The sequence below is a fragment of the Tinamus guttatus genome, unplaced genomic scaffold (genome assembly GCF_059628265.1).
Source record: "Tinamus guttatus ecotype Peru unplaced genomic scaffold, ASM5962826v1 Tinamus_guttatus_pri_ptg000006l, whole genome shotgun sequence".
Classification (NCBI taxonomy): Eukaryota; Metazoa; Chordata; class Aves; order Tinamiformes; family Tinamidae; genus Tinamus; species Tinamus guttatus.
In genome coordinates, this window is record NW_028288540.1 from 1334747 (window position 1) to 1360051 (window position 25305).

The 25305-nt window shown below is 38.1% G+C and overlaps 1 protein-coding gene across 1 annotated transcript in view; it reads left to right on the top strand.

Annotated features, from left to right (window-relative positions):
• Positions 1 to 22455, top strand: part of UBE3C (ubiquitin protein ligase E3C) — a 64907-nt gene extending 42452 nt beyond the window's left edge. Inside the window, exons 19-23 of the mRNA XM_088521101.1 lie at positions 9085 to 9297; positions 16289 to 16477; positions 16591 to 16657; positions 17508 to 17638; positions 20871 to 22455. Coding sequence (XP_088377227.1) covers positions 9085 to 9297; positions 16289 to 16477; positions 16591 to 16657; positions 17508 to 17638; positions 20871 to 21041 — 771 coding nt within the window. The 3' untranslated portion in view covers positions 21042 to 22455. The remainder of the gene's footprint in view (positions 1 to 9084; positions 9298 to 16288; positions 16478 to 16590; positions 16658 to 17507; positions 17639 to 20870) is intronic.
• Positions 22456 to 25305: the final 2850 nt, after the last annotated feature.

Here is a 25305-nt window from a genome sequence, read left to right on the forward strand (position 1 = left end):
GCAAGCAGTGTAAGAGGATGTTGTTGACGGTTGAGCTGCTGAAGCACTTCCCTGCTCTTTCAAATTGCCAGTGGGTCGATTTAGGTTAAATTGCCACTTTGTAGGCACGTTCAGGGCTGGCCTCCCAGCTATTGCAACCTTCAGACTTGGGAAATGATGAAAACTTCAAATCGGCAGTTTCAATAAAATCATCTTTGAAGGATGTGGCTGCTCTTAATGGGAAGTGGATTCAGTGCTAATAACATTTAGGGAAGCTCTGACCACCTTTATGGATTCAAGGCTTCATTTCCTTTCCGCATCTATAGACTTCGGAGGTTGCCCCATTCCAACACGGGCTGGTGTTTGGCTAAGAATGAGCCAGGACTGAGTTGTCTGAGGAGGATTTGAAACGTTTTCAATGAAAGATTGTGGTTCAGGATCCCTCTGTCAAAACAGCACCCCGTCTTTTACAACTGGTCTTCAGTGTCAGTGCAAAGGCAGAAGTGACAAAACATGTTTTGTCCCTCCTACAAGTACAGTTTGATTTTTGCCTTTTGAAAATCGGAGGGTCTATTATTTAACACTTTGAAAGCACAAATTGTTTTTTTATTTGCGGTATGTTTACATAAGGAATGAATCGGCAGTGTTTTTTAATAATTACCTCTGCCCAGGTGCACAGACACCTTTTTACTGCTGTATTTAGAGAGCTGGTGAATTAAACAGAAAGATAAGGCACGGCTGCACTGTTCAGAACCTGCTGCTATTGTGGTCTTGGTCGAGTTATCAACTGCGCGCTCACCCGTTTCCCAAACGTGCCCATTTTGTGCCTTGCTCGGGATTATTTGGGAGCAACGGTACGTTATTAAAAGCCCCTTTGTAAACAGAATAGATGTAATGCAGAGGAAGCAATCAGGCATCCACAGCAATTCCTTATTTGTGGAAACCAGAATGCAAAGAGTGTGGCCACCCCAAACTCTCGCTTGGGAAGCTTCAGTGTTATCAGAAAACAAATACATTAAAATGTAATAATTTACATAAATTCTCTGTCTCCTGGTAACCATTTCATACTAGTATCTAAATGCATTTCACTTACAGTACCTTAAATTTATAACTAATTGATTTTTTTTTCCCCTCATCAGGAAGTTCTTAACAGCTTGACATCTTTTATGTGAGTTGATAGGTGATTTTTAAAAGACAATTTAAAGATTGTTAGATAATTCTATTTCTTAACCTATCTAAAAATTATTTTAATCATAGATAAATTACTAACTCTTTAGGTTGTGTTTTTTATACAGCATTTTTATAGGTTTCAAATTATTCACAAACTGTATGGTTGTCTCTGCAACTTCAGTGATTCCTAAGCGAGCAAAGGTCTTGTAAAATAATACTATGAGATCATGTAATTGCATATATTGTCTGAAACCATTCTTAGAAAAAAGGGCAGAAATGAGTTTGCTTGAACCAGCAGCTACTCAAACACTTCCAGAGTTTACATTTCCCAACTTTCAATTGCTTTACCCTGTAATGTAAATATTATTTTAACACTGGTGCCTTTTAAGCAATTTCCTGTCTCTTTCTTGAAAGTAAAAGCCCTGCTTATGGGGCGCACCCCGGGTAGCAGCCTCCTGCCCTGGAAGGGTTCAACCCTCAACCACTGGAAGCAGGAGGGACTCCCTGAGGAGGCTTCCTGGAGAGCTGACGGGGCCGTGTGCTGCCAGGGCTACTCACACGGGGCAGTTTGGAGCCAAATCCCCTTTTCCAGCCCACGCGGAAGGGCTGTGGGGGAATCCCCTGGTTTGTGTTTCCTCCCCTCGCCGTGGGGTGGTTCTGTCCGTGCCCACCCCTTCCCACACGCAGGGCTTCCCGCTGTGGATTTGGCAGCACAGTGAGATGGCTCTCTAGAAGATAAAAGTTGTTATTTCTTTCTCAGCCAAAGCCCTGAGACCTGAATATTGAGAGGGGAGGCTTGGAAATAACTCCTGGGTATCCTAAAAAAGGAGTTTTGAGTTTCTGCTGTAAACCTGGAAAGAGTGAAATATTAGTTAACAGCTTCAACATGGTCAAAACAGATCTGATGGATGATTTTTCCATGTTACAGAGTAGAGAGCTGAGGAAGAACCGGTACAGAAATAGTAATCCGTAAAATGAGGGCAGGTAGCTGTGTTCAGACCTAAATGTAGGCTCGTGTACCGTGTTATCCTTCTCCACTTCTAGCTTGATTTACATTTATTCAGTGGCCTCTTCAATGTGACAGACTTTATGAAAATGCATTCATAGCATTTGAAATGGTTTGATATTAAACAAGTAATTCTTAGGGTAACTTGTTTACATTTCATGGGGCTTCAGCATTAGTTTAGAAATACAGCACAAAGTCCATAGAAAAAATAGAACTTTTTAATGGTTTCCTCTACTTCCTTTTAAGTGTAAACCTGTTGGTTCTTCTGTTCATGGTATTTTGCAATGACTCCCTTTGCACCTTTCACAAAATGTTTGACTCTTGCTGTTCTCAAGCTAAAAACCCCAGCTATCACTCAGCAGCTTGGTGATCCTGAATGCAGCCATCTCCATTTCTCTTGATTCTAGTGTGTTGAGGAGCACTAGTGAGTCTACATCCAGATTACTGAAGATCGTAAAGGTTACCTTTGAAAACTAATGTTTTTCTACAAAGTCTTTGGAAGTCACTTGGAAGATTTAGTGAAAAGATTTTACTTGTTTGTGTCTTAAGTAGTTGAGAACATGATGATAATGAGCGGGGAGGTTGGTTGGTTGTGGGTTTTTGTTTGTTTTGTTTTGTTTGTGGTGGTGGTTTTGACCTGCATCCTTCCTTTGTGGAACCGAATAAAGGATTTTGATGGCATAAGGACCAGCAAAGATTGAAAATAAATAATGTGTTTATTTTAAATTTTAACAAACTAGGTTTAGTCTTTGATCATTAATATTACATGTAATTTAGGCGTTTGGTAATTTGTGTGGCCTTTGGGATATTTATAGATTCAAGTTACTGATTTGTAAATGATTTGTGGTAGGTAACTACCACAGCATAGTATTTCAGCATAGTATACATCAAAGAATGTTCTTAAAATTACATGTTTGAAAGGTGTTATGTATCTTTAGATAAAATTAAACATTAGCCAGGTAATATTAGATCAAATAGAATGTATATTACCCTCATAGTGGAAGTGGGACCCATTAACTATTGATTAGATTATTTTTCTATAATTTGGAGGGTATGCCTTGTGGTTATAGTTTATAACTTTGAATAGAGCGGTGATAGATTAGCTCATTTGTTGGGCAAGATATTATTCATGACTAGAAGGTACAATTCTAAGATTATCAGTGTCTACAGTAAACTAAAATGGCTTTTAATTGCCTGTGGCCTTATCTAAAATGGATTGAAATGAGTGGGAGCCTTTTCAGATCAGGACCTGGATGAGGTTACTGAACTCTTAAATCATTAATAATCTGCATATAGTGAGTTGACACCTTCAAGCAAATATTTCTAGTAATATACCTATATATCCTTTTTTTTTTTTTTTTGCACTTGGACATGTAGAGAGAAAGGAAGGCAAGAAAACTCAGCAGAATGAACAGCTGGGTTTCATATACTTGAATGTTCAGTAGGAGGGTGCGTCAGCCATTGCACTGCTGGTCCTCCTCCGCTTCTCTGACTGTTGAAGGTTTTTTGTTTTTCTCTCTGATTTTTAGGGTACCCTTCCCCTTTGCTTATTGTCCATTTAATTAAGATCTGCTTTGGCTTGGCTTAAATCAGTACTCTGTAATTGATTTGTGCTGCAGCCGCCATTGATACCACTAGTTCCTAGAAAGGTAGGTATGGAATTAGTAATACTAATTTAAAAAAAAGGAGGTAATTTTTATAAACTTTTGTTTTATTACTTTCAGTTGCATTACAAGGAGTTTTACAGACTTTGCATTTTGTTTAAATTCAGGTTAGCTGGTGATTTTTGTCTGAAAATTTTGAATCATCTGGAATGGTTCAAGTGGAAATTTATCGTGTAAAGTTGCATGCTCTTTTAATTATGCACTTAAAAAATACATAGCTGCAATGATGTGAGGGAGAAATTCATACTTTATGGAAATTACTGCCTTGTTTAGGAACATGAATATAAACTAATTTGAATCTATCTCCTGACATGGTTGCGAAGCCTGACAATTCCTTTGTGTAGCAGTTCGTTTAACATAACCAATTATCCTTTGATTACAAATAGCTGCGTTAGTACTAACCTTGCAGATATGTGTCTAGCACTAAAAGACTACTGAAATGTGGTGTTTTAACTCTAAATCTTTAGGAAGCAAAAGTGTGTATTGATTGATTGTGATATTTATTGGGTCATAATGTATTTAAATTTTCTTTAATGCATATGTTAGTGATTGTTTACTGTGATGAAGTGCATGGGGTCTCTGCACGGAGTTGTGCGTGGAAAGAATTACCTCATGTCAGTGGTCACTCCTCAATTAAAAGTTCCATTAGCAGATGATTCCTGCTGCTGGTTTGTGTACTGATTGCGTTTTATTGCCTCTAAATCAGGGCCCTGGACAGGGAATAAATAAACAGTTAGAGCATGTGGTAATGGTAGCCTGATCTTTTTTCACAGTTGGGAACACCTATGTCCATTTAATTCAATTAAGCTTGAAATTTTGTATTGTGTTTGAGCTCTCTTTGAAAATGACCGGTCTCTCTGCTGTTGAAATGTAGGTTTATCTTGGAAGCGTATCCAGAGGTTAGTTTCATGGTAGTTAACGTTTCAGTGTTTTAGAAGATGAGAAGATGACGATATCTCCTCATATTCTCACTTCTTATTGATGATTATTGATTGATGATTAAATTTGAAACAATAAAATCTATTAGCCCTTTATGGGAATACAGTAGTAAATGATACCTGTCAGTTATTTAGGGTGTCCACAGGTACCTGTAACCTCCCCTCCTCTCCCACTCCCCTCTTTCCCAAATGACACTGATAGCAGTTTATGACATATATACAGCATAAGTTATAAGCGTAGCTGCTTCTGTTAGAAGTCTTGAGAACAAAACTGAGACGATGATGATGATGTCTGAAAATACCAAAAATTTCTGGAGCTCTTTATTTTCAAAAATCATTGTAATAAAACTTCAGAATAAAAGTAATTTTACAATTAAAATACTTAAAGGACTCTCCATTTCCAAATTCAAAAAAGGCCTCGAGATTGTTGTACTTGCGGTGGGATCAGCCGTGTCTTGGGAATTGCATCCCCTGCGTTTCTGTGGCAGGGAGCTCAGCTGGGAGCTCGCTCGGTGGTGCCGGCTCCGAGCGTTCCCGCGGCGCTGCTGACCGCGGCTCCGCCACTGCGGCCCCAATCCCTGGAGCTTCTCTGTGCCCGCGCGTGCTGACCCGCAGAGGGGCCAGCGGGCACGAAACCAAAGTCAGCACCAGTTCCCAAAAGGCTTCCCTTGGTCCTGAAAAAAGTCACTGTCTAAAGCTGAGGACACCAGCACTGCTGCAGAGATGGTAATGAAGCTGAGACTGGGGCTCCAGAGCTGAGGAACAGGGACCTCAATCTACCTAACAGTGGGCGTAATGTGTTGACAGCTGATACCATTAATTGTATTTTATCACATTGGTAGTAGAAAAAAAAGTCACCTTATTTTTGTTCATCTTAAAGCATATTATTATCAATGAGAAATTGTTTTATTGTATGATTACTAAACAATAGCTTTAAAAATGATTCACAGGTGTGAGTAATTGTTAATTTTCGTGTAACTTAAATATTTAGTTTTCATTAATTAGGCCAGAAAAGGTTTTGCTGGTCTCAAGAGGGGTTTGAGTGTGATGAGATATATCTAGGATATAAATAATAAGATAGAAGGAGTGCTAATGGTTTTGCTATTTTTCTATCATTTTTATTAATGGTTCTGTACAGCTTGGAAGATCTATTGCACTCTGTAAGTGCTAAGTATTATTTAATAGTAACTATTTAAAATGACTGAGATAGAAGGGGTTATGATCTTGGGTCATGAGGGCTGATTAGGGAAATAACTGAATTTAAGTTCAATCATTGGGTGCTTCAAGCTGCAAGTTCCCTGTCTTTCTGGGAGGTTGGTGGGTTGCTGTTACTCATGGCCTGCATAGAAGGAGGAGGGCAGAGGTACAGAGGCTCCGCTGAGGTGATTTGTTGGTGTTTGGGGTTTGTTTTGTTTTCCATCTAAGCAATAGAAACCAGAAATGGAATCTCATACCTGGACGCCGCTGCTCTTTCCAGACTTCCTATCGAGATTTTTTTCCTATATGCAAGTTGTAGTTTATGGGGCTACGGGATAGAGACAATGAAGTCAATTGAAATACCAATTAGATAGGAAAGTGGGGAACATAAACTGTTAAAGTTTGTCCTAATGGAAACTCGCCAAAGGACTAGAGTGCTTGGAATTGGAGCGGAGTTTGTGTTTAATGTACGTGTTGTAATATATGTGGTCACCACTTGAGCTCAGCCAGGGGTGGGTGAACAGGAATCCTAGACCTGCTGTCCAGCAAAGAGGTCTCTTCCCTCAAAGAGCCTTCAGCTATTAATATATTAATACAAAATCTTGTTTGCCTCGGTTTCCAAAAAATACATTGATTTTAATACTGGGATCACTTAGCTAGAAGAAGTAGTAGTAATTAAAGTTATTCTCAAGTTGCTCAGTTTAGTTAGTTTAAAAATGCTTTATATAGTTTTTAGATGAAGTTATAAATGTTCACTTTGGAACTACCTGAAGATTAATAGTGATGCATTTGAAAAGCATTATTTTTTTATTGATTCTTAATGTAGTAAATTACTGAAGTTATTTGGCAGCAAACAGAAATAGCCAGTGATGTTGCTCACATTTATTTTCCTGATAGCGTCACAATTTGCATTAATTGCATTGCAGCTGCACTCACTTATATTAAAAAGCTTCTACTATAATTAATCCTTTTTATTTCAAATCATTTTGGCACAATTTCTAGCAATAAACACTCATAAAAGACAGACAGTTGAAAAATAACATACAAGTTTCTTCAATATACCTATTGCTGCTGTATCTTGACATAGAATTATTGATAGGCTTCTGGGATCAAGTGTTACAAGTGGCGAAGACTTAAGACTGGTATGAAAAATGCTAAGTGGATTATTTTGCATAAAAAATAGACAGGTTTTGAATTTGTGTAATTAACCTGTGTTTAGAAAATACCTTGATTTATGTCTACATTTGTATTTCAGTTGCATACATTATGGAAATTTAATTTATAATCCATTTAGCTGATGTGATCATAGTTTTTAGTGCTATCATTTATTAGTCCTTGTATATTAAATGCTCTAAAGGCTTAAACCTGCCTTGCGTAAAAAATTACACCTCTGCATTTACATTTTATGAGTCATAGATGGAATTCCATTTTAAATTCGAGTAGCTTTGATATATTTAAGGAATTACAATGGCTTTATTGTTACTAATGCAGGAACAGCAAACACTGACCTTATACATAGAAAATTAATGATTTATCCCTCTAGTTTGCTTTTAAAGTCAACTATACAAATGAGGATTTCGACTTCTACACCTTGAATAAATCATATAGCTCTAAATATAATGCGTCCTTTGGCTTTGAACACATTATTCTCAATTCTTTCTGCAAGGTCTAACTCACCTCGTAGAAATGTTCTTTCAGAAGTTTAAGAAATTGTATATTTTTCTCTTAAAACCTGTGTTGGAATATCATGAAGTGATTGCCGCTACATTTGTTTTGAGGGCTTTTTGCTTTTTTTGATCTTTGTACTTTATTTTCTGATTCTTGCAGGAGACTGTGGAGAAATAGGTAATGCCGATACATGACTTTTAAAGAGGAAAAAGAGAGCAAATAATAGTGATTTGGTGTTCGTGATGCCGTGTCTGACCTGCCTGGCAGTGATATTAATGGTGCTTTTAAAGACTGGATTGTCGATGGTAGAGATGCTAATGTGGCAACACATGGGCAAGGGGAAAGGCTATGAATAGAAAACATATTTGTGGATTTTTTTTTTTTTTTAAGGGAGAAATTTAGTGTTGTATTTCCTCTGTTTGCATAGAAGGAATTTTGCTTTCTAGTCTGAAGATTTCCATTTCTCCTTCTCTCAAGGGTTGTCCTAAGGACTTTTTCACTTCTGGTCAACACTTGTTGATGACTATGTGAGCAGTTGTTCTGTGTGACCCTGAAATGCAGCAGTGAGTGAGACGGGCTGCAGTTGGTATCACTGGGGCTTTGTACATTTGGGAAGATTCCTGGGCAAGCCCTCGGCTTCCAGCAGAAATACACACGCGCCCGGGGCAGCTACATTTAGCTGGGGCTTTTCACGGCGGTACCAGTGACAGTTACAGCAGATTGAACATAGAATCCAGATGCTACTGATAGGCCCTGGCCTTGGAAAATTTGGGTGTTTTTCAATGATGTCAGTAACTAGTAGAATTCAATTGTCTTTTCTTTTAACCATATTGGATGGTTTTAGAAGGAATAAACTGAAATAGTGTGTTGTTTGTCAAAGTAAACACTGGTGAATCTGCATCACATGCAAGAGGAGTAGCATTTAAAAAATTGCTCTTTTTAAACAGTTTTTTAAAAAATTCTTTTTTAAGGAGTATATAGTTACTTTTCAGGGTGAAACTGTATTTGTTTTCAATGTAGCAGTTTATGAATGGAATAATCTTGCTTGTGGAGAAGCAGGAGGAGGAAGAGACAACTACTTTTTTGAAGACTTTTCTTGATGCAGTTGCATTGTTTTTAAGAAACTTTTTGTCTAACAAAAAAATGTCAATACGTTTTGGGTTTGATCTAGCAGTTTGGGTAAGAAGATTTAGGACGGATAAACCATGGCCTCCAGAAGTGACCTTTATATCACTATGTAGTTACTTTTAAATTTTTTTGAGCTTGCTGTATTTAAAAAGGATGTTCAAATTTCAGGCCTCAGTTAAGCATTATTAAAATGAGATCTTGTGATAGTACAAGATCTCGTTCAGGTACTAAATTAAAAAGAAATAACCAACAAATGAAATGTGCAATAGCTTTTAGAATTTTTGTGTGTTACTAAAATAAAATCTGATATATTTTTAATCATTTTGATTTTTAGGCTCTTTATGAAAATATGCTGGTGGAGCTCCCCTTTGCTAGTTTTTTCCTCTCAAAGTTACTGGGGACGAGTGCTGATGTTGACATTCATCATTTAGCTTCGTTAGATCCAGAGATGTACAAGAATTTGCTTTTCCTCAAGAGCTATGAAGGGGATGTGGAAGAACTTGGACTGAACTTCACTGTGGTAAATAACGACCTTGGGGAAGCACAGGTAAGATTGGGGCCTTGGCGTTCTCTCTGTTACGTTAGGCTGATGAATCATTCACTACTAATGAATGTTTGAACGTGAAGTTGTTACGAGCTACATGCTGTCTCCTTCAGCTGCTGCTCTGAGTTTTCAAACTTGAGGGCCTGAAGTTAAAGCTTAAAAAAAGACCACAAAAAAGTCCACATTTTTGGAGGGGCTGAGCTGCCAGTTAAATCAGAAGGGAGGAAAATACTGTTCAGTACTTCTGAATATTGAGCCAGTTGTTTAGGTCCTTGCAGTATCAGCTTTTATGATAAGTCTACGCTGCAGAACTTTGTTGTTGTTCTGATGTGGATGGCAAAGATCATTTGTACTCATAGCAGAGAATCAATCATGAGGACTTGAGAAGTCTGAACGTGCTCGTGGAGTTGTGTCCATAAAGTTTGTATTCATGCTGCCTCTTTTGTGGAATAAAAATAGTGTAATTCTAACTGCTTGTTATATTAGATGATTTGATGATGCGTGTTACATTAGATGATTTGATGATTTAATGATTTAATGCTTATTAGTTATTTTTACAGTCTTAGTTCTATCAGTGTTTTAAAAGAAGAAAAATCTTGCTTTTATTGCTTTCTACTGGCTTTTTTACCTTCTCTGCTTTCTTTAAGAAAAGTCTCCTTCGATGGCTTGTTTTCAGATATCCTTATGAAACTCTCCTGCATCCTTCCATTATCTATCTATATATTCTTTTACATATATACATATATATGTATTTTTATATAAGGATGTCTTTTTCAGACCAGTAAGATGTCGGATTTTCACTCAGCAAAGAGAGTTTTCCCATTCTTGCCTTTGAGATGGTGTCAGCATCTGTGAAGTGTATTTAGCTGAGATATTAGGGAAAGTCAAATCCCTTCTGTGTGCCCTGGGCTGGGTTTGGGGCAGTTGGCTTTGGTGAACGCTGCTCCTGGGCTTCCCTGGGAAGGGGGAGTTGGAAAGGGAGCAGTTCTGTTCCTGTTCCTCCTCAGTGAGATGGGAGAGATGAGAACCGAAGCAGAAATCTGCTGCAGCTAAAGAAAGGCCGCTCAGGGGTTGCATTTAATTCCCTACCTATGTTTTTCTCAAAGTGCTCCTCCAACGTGAATGTATCAGTGGATTGTTCTGTTACCAAAATGTGGAGCCTGAAGCACTGGTCAGGAGTTGTCTCTCGTTTCTTCTCCATTACTTACAGCCTGGGTCAAAAAAACTCAACAGATCTGACCATGTTGTGATGTGCAACAGCCTCTTGGTTCAGTTTTTAGTGTAAGAAATAGAGGCTCTGAAAGGGGCAGCCCCTTCTCTTCAGCTGCCCTTGTGCGGAGGGAGCGCGGGGTGACACACTCGCTAGCTGAGGCCGCAGCAGCACAGAGGGGCCGCAGCTGGGCCTGCAAATTGTCCCGCAAGTCCTTTACAGGACGGGGCTTCAACCACGGCAGCTCTGATGCCGAGGGCTTGTGTTGTAACAGCAACGAGCTCAGGCTTGGTTCTCCCGTCAGCCGTTTCCTGTCATTTGGGTAGATCCTAAAAACGGGATTTTGTTACAATTGAAAAGAGTATCCTTAAATTTGGGGTTCATAAATCATATTTAAGGGGGAGAGAGGCAGCAACTGCCTAACATAAAGAATAGTTCATGTAAAATATAAGCCACTTGTTTTGTTTTGTTTTACTGTGTTCCACTTGCTATATAAAAACCTCTGAGCTGCACTGGTTTTATAAAAAAAAAAAACAAATAAGAAATAGAAATATGTAATATGGATGTATAGGAGAACATTTTCATTGTTATGAAGCAAGAGTTTTGTTGGAGCATGTTCAGAAAGTGCTTGTTTGTTGAAATTGATTTCTCTAGTGTGCGTGTATTCAGTTATTAGGTTGCAAGGCACAAAATTTGGCAGTTTCTAATATAACCTAAGGTTTCGCGGGGAGGGAAATGATTTTTATTTATTTATTTGCTGCTGTTCATATTCTGACCCCCTTCACTTAAATGCTTTTCAAGTAATAGTGTTACTGTTCATAGCCAACACAAATCCAGCTTAAAATAGTTACTGTTTTCTGGGGAGGTTATGAATTCCATACTATGTGTCCTTAAGAAATCAGCTCTGCCAAAAAGCTGGAACTCAGCTCAGCCAGCAGCATAGAAAGGGCTAGAAAAGAGAAGCAGTTCAGGATCCGCACACTGAGGTGTTGCCTCCTCGTGTGCCTGCTACAAATACTTGTGAAAAGTGTGTCCTTCCCCAAAAGTCTGGTTTGTTCCTTAAAATTCTGACAGTTGTGGCTACTAGGATCAAGACCTGTGATTATTAATTATTTCTCACAGCTTTAAAAGGAAGGTTGACTATAATAGTGAGTTTTCTATTAACTCAGTATTTTGATGCTGTATTAGTGTGCTTGTACTTTGAGACATTAGCATTATACCCTTGAAGTATAAACCCCCTTTTAACAAGACTGCATTTTAGTGTAGTTCAGCAGAACTAATTGATTCTTTAACTGTGTGCTTTTTTTTTGTATTTGAATGCAGCAAGTTACTTTTTATATTTCACTTCAACATCATAATAAGCCTCATACAGATAAATACGTTTTGTCTGGTGTTTGACTCATGTAACCATTGCTTACTAATTAATTGTGTCAAGGTAAGGCTAATTCACTTTGGGAAAAGAGCTTAATTTGCACTCTTTATGTCAAATGTACATTATCTCTAGTTTCCAGCTAAACAACCACTTTAGAGTCTAATAAATTAGTGTCCAATAAACGCCTCATAAATCTCGCGCTGTAAATAGCGGCGCTCATGGCAGCGTCCATGCAGCACACGTGGCGCGAGGAGCGGCAGCGTCGCCTCCGCGGGAGGTGGGACTGCTGTTATCGGGATATTGATCCCGATCCTCTAATGTGCTTTTAGATCCCATTAAACTATTGTAAAAGTGCATTCAGCAGAAGTTGAAAAAGGTACTTAATAATTTGCACATTAGACCTGCTAATAGGGGAGCTATGTGATCGACCTTTTTTCCTCAGATAGCTTTAGTTTTTGATAGAGAGTCAGGGAATGCAGGGATGTTGCAGCAGCTGTTAGATTAGCTGCATAAAATGGAAGCACTTAAAAAGTCTCTAAAAAATGCCAGCTATATATTTGGTTAAAGAGCCCTTTAGGTAATTGTATTGTGTATTTTAATACACAATAAAAAATACCTTCTCTTCTTTGGACGTGTTATGCCCATGCACTTCCCTTTCCCACCGTCCCCCCAGCGCCAGCAGTGAGGCAGGTGAGTTCTGAGTGTGTTCTGGGGAGGAGAGGAAGATGCATGTGTGTCCTGCTGCTCCCTCAGAAACATTCCGTTCACTGCTCAGGCTCTTCTCAAACAATAATTCTGGAGATGGTATGAATCAGAACGGCCTGAATGTGGTCAGAAGATTCCATAAAGGAAGGCCTTCATAAAAAAAAAAAAAAAAAAAAAAAAGGAAGAAAACCCAGAAAAGCACTTTAACATATGAAGCAGCAGTGTCTGTGAAATCGAAATAGTATCAAATTGGATGTCAAAATACCTTTTTTTTTTTTTTCTTTTAAGATAATGCAAATGCTATTTCTGTTACTGAAAATATATTAGCTGACAATTGGAGAGTTCTTGGCCTTTAAATTTCTTGAGAAAGAAGCCTTAAAAATGATTATGAAATTTCTGTCCTGTCAGCTTCTTTCCTAGGATACAGTGGCCTCGATGAAAGATTCTGGAGGGTGCTCAGAAGCAAAATGGTTAAGTTGATACTGATCCTTCTCAGGCAGATTTATAACACTTACGGTAAATGCATTCTTAGGCATTCACATGCAAAATCCTGCCGGGTCCCTTGCCTGAACATCTGGAAGGCAGATGCCAGGGAAAGAAAGAAAACCTTCATTTATTTATTTTTAGAGTGGTGAAAAAAAAAAATATATAGGAATCATCTGGATAAAAGTGACCAGATTCCAAGAGAAGGGGTAGAATATTCTCATTTGTTTCATAAACAGGTTTGTAGAGTTCTTGTCCTTATCTCAAAGTTTGCTTTTTGAAATAGCACCGAGTGTCATCAGTCTTGGAACACAACAAAACTCTTCATAGCTCAGAATACCTGGGTGAAAGATCCGGAGTCTTTCCTAAAATATTTCCCACTTTACTCTCCAAATATTCCGCTTTTCTCCATTGATTTCCCAAATTGATTCTGTTTCACCAATTTTATGTTTTTTTTTTTACTAAGTTTTTTTTATATTATTGTGATTTATTTCAGTATTGCTCTGATACATACTGCAAAGAAGTTGTCAGGTATCATAGTTTAACTCAGTGCTCCCCTGAACCCATTCCTTAAATGTAAGTGTACAGAAAATACAGGTTTGAACAAACCTTGATATTCATATGTTTGAATGGGAATATACATGTAAGCTGGGCATGTTTTCTGGAAGTAGGTTCTCACGGAAACGTGTAACTGAATTTATAGCCAAGAGACACATTAGTGCTTAGGAAGTGTGTGCAACAGTAGTGGGAGCTGTGTCTAACTGCGAATTGGAGGCCTGATGTAGAAATCTGCACTCATGTGCTGCAAATAGGGAAGGAGCTTTTCTTGCAGATTTTTTTAATGTTATATTTTTTTTTTATCCCACATCGATATTTCTCCTTCATTTTAAAGATACACTATGTCAGTGTGGACTAGAATTCAGTTATCTGTGGTATTATAGTAATGTTCCAAATAGCTGTTTTCTGAATAAGATATATACTTTTTAAAAAGTGGCTTTAAAATATATAAAAATATGTAATTTTGATACGTAATCAAATTAAAATGATTTTTTTTTTAAATTTGGAGTTAGAAAATAGAAATTGGGTGCTGAGGGAAGGATGCACGTTGTGAGGAGGTTTTCTGGTCTCTCACCTCTGCATAACCTGTGTTACTGTTTTGCACCACCTAGTGGTAAAATTGCATGGATAACAATACAATCCAAGCTGGGAAATCTTATAAGATGTAATTGATTGTGTTGTGACCTTTTTGAACAGGAGCTGTTTAACAAACATTCCTGACACTCAGGATTGAGTGGGAATCCTACAGTAGTACCATTAAAATACTATGAAAATTAAAAAAAAAAAAAAAAAAAAAGAGTGAAATGGGCACTGTACCTAGGTTTACTATAGTTTCATTGCCAGCCCAAATTTCAGCAATTTCTGTCTTCTGCTTAACATCCTTCTTACTCTTTGTGGTACAATGTATTTATTATTCCTGCTACATTCAGCCTGTATCTCTCGCACTGTGGTGGTGGTTTGATCTCACACAGACAAACTCCGCAAATGGCTGCGAGATCCCAGGAAATTTGTGACGCTCGCTGAATGCCGCAGTTTTATCTATAGGGTTTTTGGCACAAAGAGCGCTTGCTCAGGAATCAGGATGTACCGCTTTGAGGGAAAAAGGAAAAGCAGCAAAGACAGGCGCCCAAAGAGGAGCGGAGCGTTCCCTGTCCTGTGGGTCGTGTCCTGGTGCCGGGGCCTGCGCCGGCCCTCGCGGAGCAGGGCCGGGCCCGGTGGCTCCCGCGCGCGGGCTGGCCCGGGTGCTGGCGAGCTCCTCGCCGCGGCCTCGAGGGCACCAGCCGCTTGCAGCGAGGGGCTCAGGCGGGCAGCGCGGCATATCCTCAACGCTGGTGCCAATTCGGGATCGGGGAGCAAGGCAAATCCTCCCTCACGCGGAGAGTTTGTACCAGGATAGCCTGTCTCTGTAAAAACAAATGTGTTCTAGCTCCTCTGTGGACTTGCTGATTTAAATCCAGGAATCTCCAGATAGAATTCTCTGGCCTGTGTTATCTGGGAGGTCACATAACATCTTAGTGTTCTCTTTTGGCCTTAAAAATCTGTGAATCAGTAAAAATGTGAATGTAAAAAGAGCTACAGATTTTTCATGGTAACACTTTGTGTTTTGCTTAGCAGTGGAACAACTCACATTTTTAGGAAGGATGTTACCAGATAAGCTATTCATAACTTATCTTTGACTATCTCTATTATAAACATGTGGTATGTGTTATAAAGATGCATACAGTTTGCTAACATAAAAAAGAAATCCCTGACTTCAGAGTATAGAAAAATAGAGGTTGAGAAGGTGAACACATCTGTTTTCCTTTTTTCCTTTTTTTTTAAAAAAAAAATAATAATCTTTTTAATATTCTTTTCTTAATGGGCTACTCAGCAAAACTAGACTTGTGTGGGATATGTAAAGGTCATTTATGTTTTAAAAACTGCCCGTGATCCTATTGTAAGTTGCTTTGCATCTTAGCGCGGTGACGGTATCTTTGTTTTGTTTCTGTTATAATTATTCCATGGTGATTTATCCCAGTGCACTTGAACAAAAACTAAGTTTCTCAGTAGAATGATAAGATTTGGGATGTTTTAAAATACTACAGAATATGTTTAAGCTAGCTTTACAGCAGCATAAATTTGAACGCTTATGATTGTGAATCAGCTCCGCATCAGAATCTTGATTTGGACTTGGAGGGCATTTCTGTACCCTTGCAGCTGAAGATCTCGCTCTGAAAACTGGGTTCCCTGTTCTCTTACACTTATCACAGAATCACAGAATGCTTAAGGTTGGAAGAGACCTTTAGAGACCATCTAGTCCAACCCACTGCACACGCAGGGTCACCTAGAGCACGTGGCTCAGGACTGCGTCCAAGCGGGTTTTGAAGATCTCCAGAGAAGGAGACTCCCCAACCTCTCTGGGCAGCCTGTTCCAGTGCTCTGTCACCCTCACTGATAAGAAATTTTTCTTAAGTTCATGTGGAACTTTTGGTGCTTCAGTTTGAGTGAACAGGAGAAAAGTCCACTTGTAATAATCCTTTATCTTAATTTGAGGTGAATATTCTTGAATATTTTCTAGTTACTCTCAAGTATGTGAATTTCTTACCGGAACGTTTTGTGGTGTAACTTCCTGTTTGCAGCACACCAAGTTAATGTTTACCAAGTTATGAAAACTGTTGTGTTTACAGGTGGTTGAGCTGAAGCCAGGTGGAAAAGATATCCCTGTGACCAGTGCTAACCGCATCGCATACATCCATCTGGTGGCAGACTACAGGTTAAACAAGCAAATCCGGCAGCATTGCCTCGCGTTCCGCCAGGGGCTGGCCAACGTGGTCAACCTGGAATGGCTTCGAATGTTTGATCAACAGGAAATACAGGTATTGTTGCTTAAAATTCCTCGAGCCTTTACATCAAGCATTCAAACATTTAATTTATGCCTTTAATTTAAACATTTAATTTTCCGTGATATAATTGTCCTATTTACTATTAGGTTTTGATATCTGGTGCCCAGGTTCCTATTAGTTTGGATGATCTTAAATCTTTCACAAACTATTCAGGTGAGTATATTTTACTTCAACAAAAATATCTTTTATAACTGATTCAGGAATAAATCAATTTGCTTTGCAAGCTAGCTTATCTTTAAAAAGAAGGTCCAGGGTGCTTGTTGCTGGCCTTGGTGGCCGAACTCTCTAGATTTTTCAGAAGGCTGGGAAAAATTGCCAGCACATGTTATAAATGTGGGGGCAGATAGGTGTGTTGTTTGTTGTATTTGTGCACTTAAATACAGGTTTGTAGACGATAGTTAGAGAATATGTTCCTTTTGTAACTGGAACTTAGTCAGTGGTTGTGTTTAGCTGCCCTCAAATTAAGTCTGCAAATGATTTGAGGGTAGTTGTTTCTGCAAACACATTCAGATACTTACATTTTTTTCAGAAAGCCTGAGGGACTGCTCATATTTTTTCCCTGCTAGAAATGCTTGGCATCTTAAATAATTTTTCTCTGCACTCATCATGAATATAACCAAAGACTAGCTAAGGTATCAGAAGTTCACTTCCTACTTTACCTTAAAGTAAGTTGGTTTATGAAATAGTCTCCTGAGTCTGCATGTTTTACAAATTCTTGCAGTGAATTACAATAATCCAAAGGTCCTAAACAAATACTAAAATAAAACTAATTCAAAATAAACAAGTAAGGTTCATTGGAGAAAACTGCAGTTAAGAAGTTGAAGGAGGAGGTTATGTGTAAGGTGAGCAATGAATGAGGAACTTTAAAATGTAATGCTCAGAGATCTGGATGTAATGAAGGTCAGCAGTGCAAGCCTGCTGCTTTTAATAATTTCCCAAAACTTTTAAAAGTAGGTGCTAGGTTTCTCCAAAGACTTCCTTTCTTATGTAAATCTTGTCATAGGTGGCTATGCAGCAGATCATCCTGTGATAAAAATATTTTGGAGGGTTGTGGAAAGCTTCACGGATGAAGAGAAACGCAAACTGCTCAAGTTTGTAACGAGCTGCTCTCGGCCGCCTCTTCTGGGGTTTAAGGTTTGTGTCTCCCTGCCTTTTGTTGATTTCTGTAAATATTGACAGTTGTGGTACGAACTTTATTTGTCTGTATGAGAGAAATGTCCCTTGGTGACTAGAGATAACAGTTTCAGTCTTTAGACTTGGCTATAATGAGTATAGTTTTAAAATATTTCAAGAAACATGCAGTAGCTGTAAAAACATTTACTGTAGCATTGGTTCAAGTGCTTGCTTTTTGTCATGAATGCTGCTTGCTCCTGAGCTTTGCTTGTGTTCCCTAGTAAGGGACAGAAGCAGCATTGGCAGCATCTTCAAGGAACAAATGTTTCCAAAACTGGACAAAGGGAGGAGGACTTAGAGTGTATCGACAGCTATTAAATATAAGTGTTTGAAGCTGGAGATGTATTTCTTAGGTTTCCTCTAGATTAGCATTTGTATGCTTACAAGATTAAGGCTTATCATTCTTTATATGTAAGTATTTTGCTACTATCTTTAGATTGGTATTTACAGTGAACTTTTAGCATGAATAAAATTTTGGTCTACTGTTTAAAAAGCCAAAGAGAGACCAACTTGAAAACATTTTGATATTAAATTCTGAGGATACTTTCACCAGAAGTTCCAGTTTGGCTGCAAAATTCTGGCTACGATTTGGCCTTGGATGTCATTTCCTTAAGGAATGGGGGAACGTTCAATGCTTCTCTGTCATTCACCGGAAAATACAAGTTACTTAGTAGAAACATCATCAGTTTTAGTGAGCTGCTCAACAGAATATTTGTCTGTTGCACTCTTTCAAAAAATAATTCAAAAGTCAGCTTCTCTGGGTCATAAATACACATTTCGTGCAATTGCTTACAAGTAAAAATACAATGAGTTACTTTGGTTTCCTTAGATGTGCTGCTAAACATTTAAAGGCCCCTAACATTATAAGATAGTGAGATGTAATGTTTAGTTAGCAGTGGATAGTAACTGATTTTCTATGTTTATTAGGTTAAACAGGTAGAGGAGTCCATAACACATCAACTTGAAGACAAAATATCTTTTAAAATTGTTTACATTTTTTTCTGTGAGGAACTGAATTTCTGATTCTCATTCTAAAATCTCCTGCATAGTCAACTGTAGAACTGTCACATTTTGTTAAAGTTGGTGTATATTCATTTAAGATAAGGAAATACCTTGAGATTCATAGCTTACAGGTAGCACAGTCTAGCTTTGCATCACTTAAAAATTTAGAACTTTCATTGCCAGATTCAGACTCAAAATAATATTTGCTAAAGCTAATTAAAGTTTAATAAGTTTAATAAATGTGATTGTTACGGACAAAAAAAATCATTAAAGTGAGGTTGAAAATTGTTAAGTTCCAATCAGGTCACATAATAAATGGATGATACTTTTTAATTCCCAACTATTGCAGTTCCCCACTGTACAGTACTTAATTATGCAACAAATGGTGCCCTTGGCATGACATTTCAATTTAGAACTTCATTTTTCCATTTTTAAACTAAAGTAGAGGAATTCAATTAGCATTTTGAGAGGAACACTAAAAATGCAGCATTTTAGCTGTGAAATACATTTTAAGACCTCCATTTGAACAATAATTTAGCTTAAAATCTCATTGACCTTCTGCCTTTGGAGCTGGGATTTTTTTTGTAGTTTCTGAAATCAGCACTGTTTTAGCTCAGCAAGCATTTGATGAAATTAATACTTTCTTGCCAGCAAAAGCAGTGCTTGAACAGTTGAAAGAAAAAAGAAAAAGCCTTTTGTGCAATCACCTTTCGCAGAAGAAGAAATTAGATTTATTTAAGCAATTAAAACTACCTATAAAATGTCTGTTCCTCCGATCCATTCTTATCACATCAGAGGACTAAGCAGAGTTTGACAAATTGGTGTTGTTTCAGGCTCATTGGGCACATCTGTATCATCCCAGTATCTGCTGAATGATCTTGTAATCTCTTAGCACCTGAGGAAATGTACGGTATAATTGCTTTAAAGAAAGTTAGCTCTTTATCTGGAGAACGGGATCTCTTGATGCACAGGGTTATAACCACAGTAGTGGGTCATGTCTTCACACTTGGCTTTATCTTATGCATGAACAGGCCCATGGAATTCATTAATACTGGTTGTCTTCAAACTCATGTGTTTTAGGCACTCTGAAAGATGAGTTCACCCTGAAATCTCTTCAGGGAGTGGAGTTAGGCCTTGCGCCTTGGTCTTGGATACGTTGAATTTAACAATACATTCAACAATGAAAATTATGATGTTTATATGTGGTGTATAAAAAGAAAATGGTGGATTGGTAAATCTTCACCCAAGCTTGAAGAATGTTTTTTATGTGTTTACATTATGCTGTCACACTAGCTCAGGGAGGAAACCAGGGACAGGTCCTGTTAGGCAATGTTGGGGGGGGATGGATTTGGGGAGGGGTGTCAGAGGAAGCAACACAGTAACACGAATGCATCAAGTTTCTATTTATGACTTGCCTGCTCATTTACCCTCTCCCCCTCTTCAGAGCATCATGTTGACATGACAAGTAAAGGATCATACAGAATTCATGTATATAAGCAGGATACTTCAAAAGTCTGATACAAAAATGTTCAAACTGGCTCAGCACATTGCTTTAGTAGCAGGAGTAAAAAATTAGGAAAAAAAAAGATAGGGGCAGAAAGTGTAATTCTCAGAAGAAACTGTTTCATACCATGCAAAGTGAGCTTCAGGCAGGGCAGGACAATCCTTTCCATTCTCTGTTTGTTCAGTGCTTTGTCCTTCCCGAGTTAAGCACCTATTTTTCACTGTTAGAGGAGCTGGAATCTGTCAGCTACACCTGTTCCTGCAAGATACCCAGCATCGTGTGTGTTCAGGAGGCTCCGTACGGAAAGGCTGAAGTTGTTGTGGATCGTTAGTTTCTCCCAAATACAACAAAACCCTTCTTGCGTGCTGTTGTACTGTTATTTTTATGTGTCTCACTTCATTGCTAGCACCAGGTATTTGCAGAGCAGAGTGTGTGAACAATAACATTTTTTCCCTCAAAAGCAGGTGCGACAACCTTCTGTTTTGTAGTACGGTGGATCTGGACAGGCAGAGGTGCTGCACAATTTGAGCGCTTGTCGGGGAAACTAGCAATGCAGTTACCTTTAGAACACGTCTTTGTGACTGGTTTTAATAATTTATTTCCTAGAAGTCTACCAGATGTTTTGGGTTAGATTTTTGGCCCGTATATATTTTTGATGCATTTTTTTTCCCTGTTGCTCTTTTTCAGGAGTTGTATCCTGCATTTTGCATCCACAATGGGGGATCGGATTTAGACAGGCTACCCACTGCCAGTACCTGCATGAACTTGCTGAAGCTTCCCGAGTTTTACGATGAAAATCTTATGCGGAGCAAGCTGCTTTACGCCATCGAATGTGCTGCTGGCTTTGAACTGAGCTGAGTTGAACTGCTGCTCGTGCGGCCGACCTGCAGAGGAGCTAACAGTGCCTACTCCACACGCAGCACCAAGCAGTTCTAAGGGAATTCTGCCTAGATTTCTGCAGCTCTTGGGTCTTATCAGATGCCCTCAAATAGGTTTCATTTTTAAACACGATTTGTTAGGTAGCTTTCATTGATTAATATTACATTGACACTGCTTTATGATTCAACTAATGAATGCTGTGTGCAGTGTGGCTGTTTTCTGTGTTTAGGCGAAGGAAGAGCACATTTAAAGAACAGTGACATCTCAGTAAAATTAACCAAAGAGGAAGCTTTGGCTTTGTGCTGTTGAAATATAAATAACTTCACAAACTGGCAATAAAGTTGTGTACCATGCAGCACGCTGGGAAGAGACAGGGCTAACACCCTGTAATTAATCTTTTAGATGGAAGTGGAAGCGGAGCAGATGGAGCTTGCAGATCTCCCAGAACTGAGGTTGAAAACGCTTGTTACTGATAACCCAACATCTTTACTTCCGTGGTAGAGTTGTTTACAAACTGTAGTTGTTGCAATTAAGTCAGAACTGATTATTATTATTTTGTACTGCCTTCCCTCAGAATGGTAGGCACTGAGATAAAAACTGTTATAAACAATCTTTTATTTGTGCTTTCTGAAATACCTTTGAGAAATCGGGTTCGCATGCTTGTTTTGAGTTCAACCTTTGGCTGCATCATTATCACTTGAACACTGTCGTAAATGGATGGGACTGTCCATGTTCTCTCTGTTCTGTTTTGTCTTCTTGCCTGTACAGGGTTTTTTGTTTTGTTTTTTAATGTGTCAGACTCCTATTGCATACCCAATACATACAGAAGTCATGACTTTGGAAAAATTATACATGTAACAACTATTAAAATGATTTAAACCAAAGTTATCAGGCTTTATTTTTTGTAGCTGAAGCCTGTGGTGTTCACATTCCTTTTCCCTAGCATTTCTTTCCATCTTAAATATCATATCTTTGCTCCAGACACTTTTTTTTTTTTGAGATTAAACAGCTTCTGTATTCATCTGCCTGCAGTACTTCTAAGAAAAGTAGGTGGGAATATGCTGCTTAATATCTGTTTGCTGGGAAAAACTTGGTTTCATATGGAAGGAACTGAGTCTCTGGTAATAGGCACATCAGTGGATATTCTCCTGTAAAGTGCAGTCAACTTCAAAAAGGAATTACAGTTCAAACTGTAAGATTCATAAACAATGAACTTTAGTTCCCTCTGAACTTTAGTTCTATATTTTAAATCATCACAACTTGCTATCAGATTTGTATTCATCTCTTATGCAAAAAAAAAATTTGCTGTTACTGGAAACTGTTGGATTTCATATTTAATAAGCAGTAACCAGCAATATCCTTTTAAATGTGGGGAAGCTGAGTGATTTTAAGATGTTTACTAGTAACCATATAAAAATGTATAATTTCTTAATTCGGGTAATAAATGAAGTGTTAAAATACTATTTGTAGTCTTGATGTACAGAAATAAAAAGATTGGTTTTCTTTTTGGTTTTGCATTAGGCTTTTTATTTATGTTAAATGGTAGTTACCCCAAAATTGGTTTCTTGTATATTTTTCTACATAAATTATGAAACTTATGAAAGGAAATCAGTAATAGTGCAACTGCCGCCTCCTAATAGCAAAACCTGAGTACTTCTTTCAGATAGCATTATTTATTTTATAAGCCAATGCTTTAAATATTTTGAAATTATTTTTCAACTCCCTTCTTTTGCTACATTAATAGTGTTGTATTTGTATGTTGTAAAATGCAAATTAAAAAATTCTATTAAATAATTGTATTTTGAAGATTGTGTTGGAGTCCTGCCACATGACCCTGGCTATATAATGTATAATTTCTGCTTTTGTTTAAGGAGACCGGGCATACTATTACCATGACTACAAGTTGGACCGAGAGGATGGGCTAAAGGGAAATAAGATTTTCAGGGGGTTGTAGTCGTGTTCCTGGAAGAATCGTGCAGTTGTACAGAACCTCAGCAGAGGCTTTGAGCGCTCTGAGAATACACTGACTTGTTAATTTTTTCAGTACCTAGCACTTGGTGATCCTGTTTTATATGCTCTGTACATGGAGTAGGAAATCCTGACGTATTGAATTTGGTGAGATTGTAGCCGGAATTTCGTTTTAAGCTTTAAGTCAGCTGGAAGTCTGTTCTGCAACAGCTTATTTACCCATGAGTTTTAGTACCCAGACTGCAATCAGAGGGGGATAGGAGCTTCTTTTGGCAACAGGTATTTTTACTTTTGACTGTCAACTCTTCTTTTAGTCAGGATGAATCATGAGTCTCTACTTTGCAAAAATCTGCTGCTGCTAAAGAGCCAGAAATAAAAGGAGAAATATTATAGGTATAGCAAATTATGTCCTGAAGAGTCAAGTTGTATAGATGTAGCCCTTGGATAGCAAGCTCTGCTTACATACGAAAATAGATTTTTGTTTTTTAAAGCAAAAGCAAATTCTCTCCAAGTTACGATGCTCTCAGAGCTTAGACAGACAGAAACATTTTGCATGTAAAGCAACCTGAAATGATGCAGTTTTGGGTGATCAGAATTACAGCAGTACTAGTTACAGTTTTACAGTTATCATCTGTGCAAGACACCACTTGCTTAACCTCTGTACTTCAGTGAGTGTCCTCCTGTCTCGGGACTCGTCTATTGAGAAACGATGGCATTTTTTGGTTCTTTTGCAGGTAACTAAGAGAACACTGCACACTTGCAAAAGCATTTTAGAAACAGCTTTGTGAAAGTTTAACTTTAAAGTGGAGGAGAATGTGAAATCATGTCTCCACAGGAATGAAATTAGTACTTATTCTGTTTATCTTGGTGAGAATTTCTCTGCACGTAAATTTAATCCCATTAAGTAGATTTTAAAAAAAGACCTGAAATGATTTTCCGTGGTATCATTTTCCCTTGTTTTCCATCACGGCTCCTGGTTCCATAGTTGTGTGACTCTTGCGAATAGAGAATAAGTTTTGCAGGGAAGATCTACGTCAACATGCAGGGAGGACTTGGCCCCAGCTTCATATGTGAACACTGTGCTGGTAGAAGCTTAATTTGAACAACAGGGATATCTTTGGTTATTTTTGCATGGGATGCTCCATGCAGTTCCAATAAAATAAGTTTCCTGATGCTATTAGCAGCAGTCCTGGCTGTTTGTTTTGGCATCACTAAAGTAAATTTAGCAGAAATGGCCTCATTTGATCTACAAAGGGATTTGAAACTCAAAATATTTTAACAGGTTCAGTGTACTGATGCTAAAATTCAGTTCATTTAAAGCAAAAGCTATTTGTAAAAAGCCAGTGAGACAGCACTTGCTCCTTCTACCGCTGAAATACAGTACAGCACTGAAAGAAACAACAACAAAAAAGCTGTTTTTCTTTGAATATTTTGTTGAAATTGTAGTTTTTTTGTTTTGTATTTATAATTATATGCAAAAACTTTGAAACATTTGCTTATATACATGGACCTGTGTTAATAAGAATCTGTGATGTAAATGCTTATTATTTTTTTTTCATGATGTTTTTGCCTGTCAGTGACAGAAGAAATGAATGTGATCTGTAAAACTGATCAGGATACCTATATTTTTATTGACTTCTGCTTTTGTGAATAAAACAATTTGAGTTTTCTTGAAACTTTGCAGAAACACCTTTTCCTTTTGTTGTTTTTGCAATAAATTGGGCATTTTGTGGCTAAAGTTTGACAGTACTGAAACAGGTTTGAAGAGGGAAGTTGATATAAACCCTTGCCTTGAAATTACCACTGCTTCGTGTTGATTTGCAACTGCAATTTTCGGACTCTGTCAGTCAAACTGCATCTCTGAGGTTTAACTTTGTTTCAATGTGTCTTTTAAAAAGCTCCCTTAGGATATCCTCAGTTACCCGCCTTTGACAAATCTCTTCAGGATGTTTGGAAAGAACAAAACTCCATTCCTGCATGGATGAAAATAGGAGAAACTATAATGCAAGTACCAAAACATCTTCAGCTCCTTCTGGATTTTCTCTTGCAGTACCTATGTGGATCCCTCTGAAGGTGTCATTTAATTATTCTTCCTTTTGACACTTCACAGTTACCTGCTTCTCTTTGCTTTTCTTAGTTTTCCTGTGACTAACCACCCTTTTAATTGCTCAGTGACGTTTATAAAGTTACTGTCGTGCATGCTTACTTTGCAACTGAAATGCTTTCAAATGGCCCGGTATATTCTTCAGTTGTCGTTAAAAAAGCGGCTTACAGA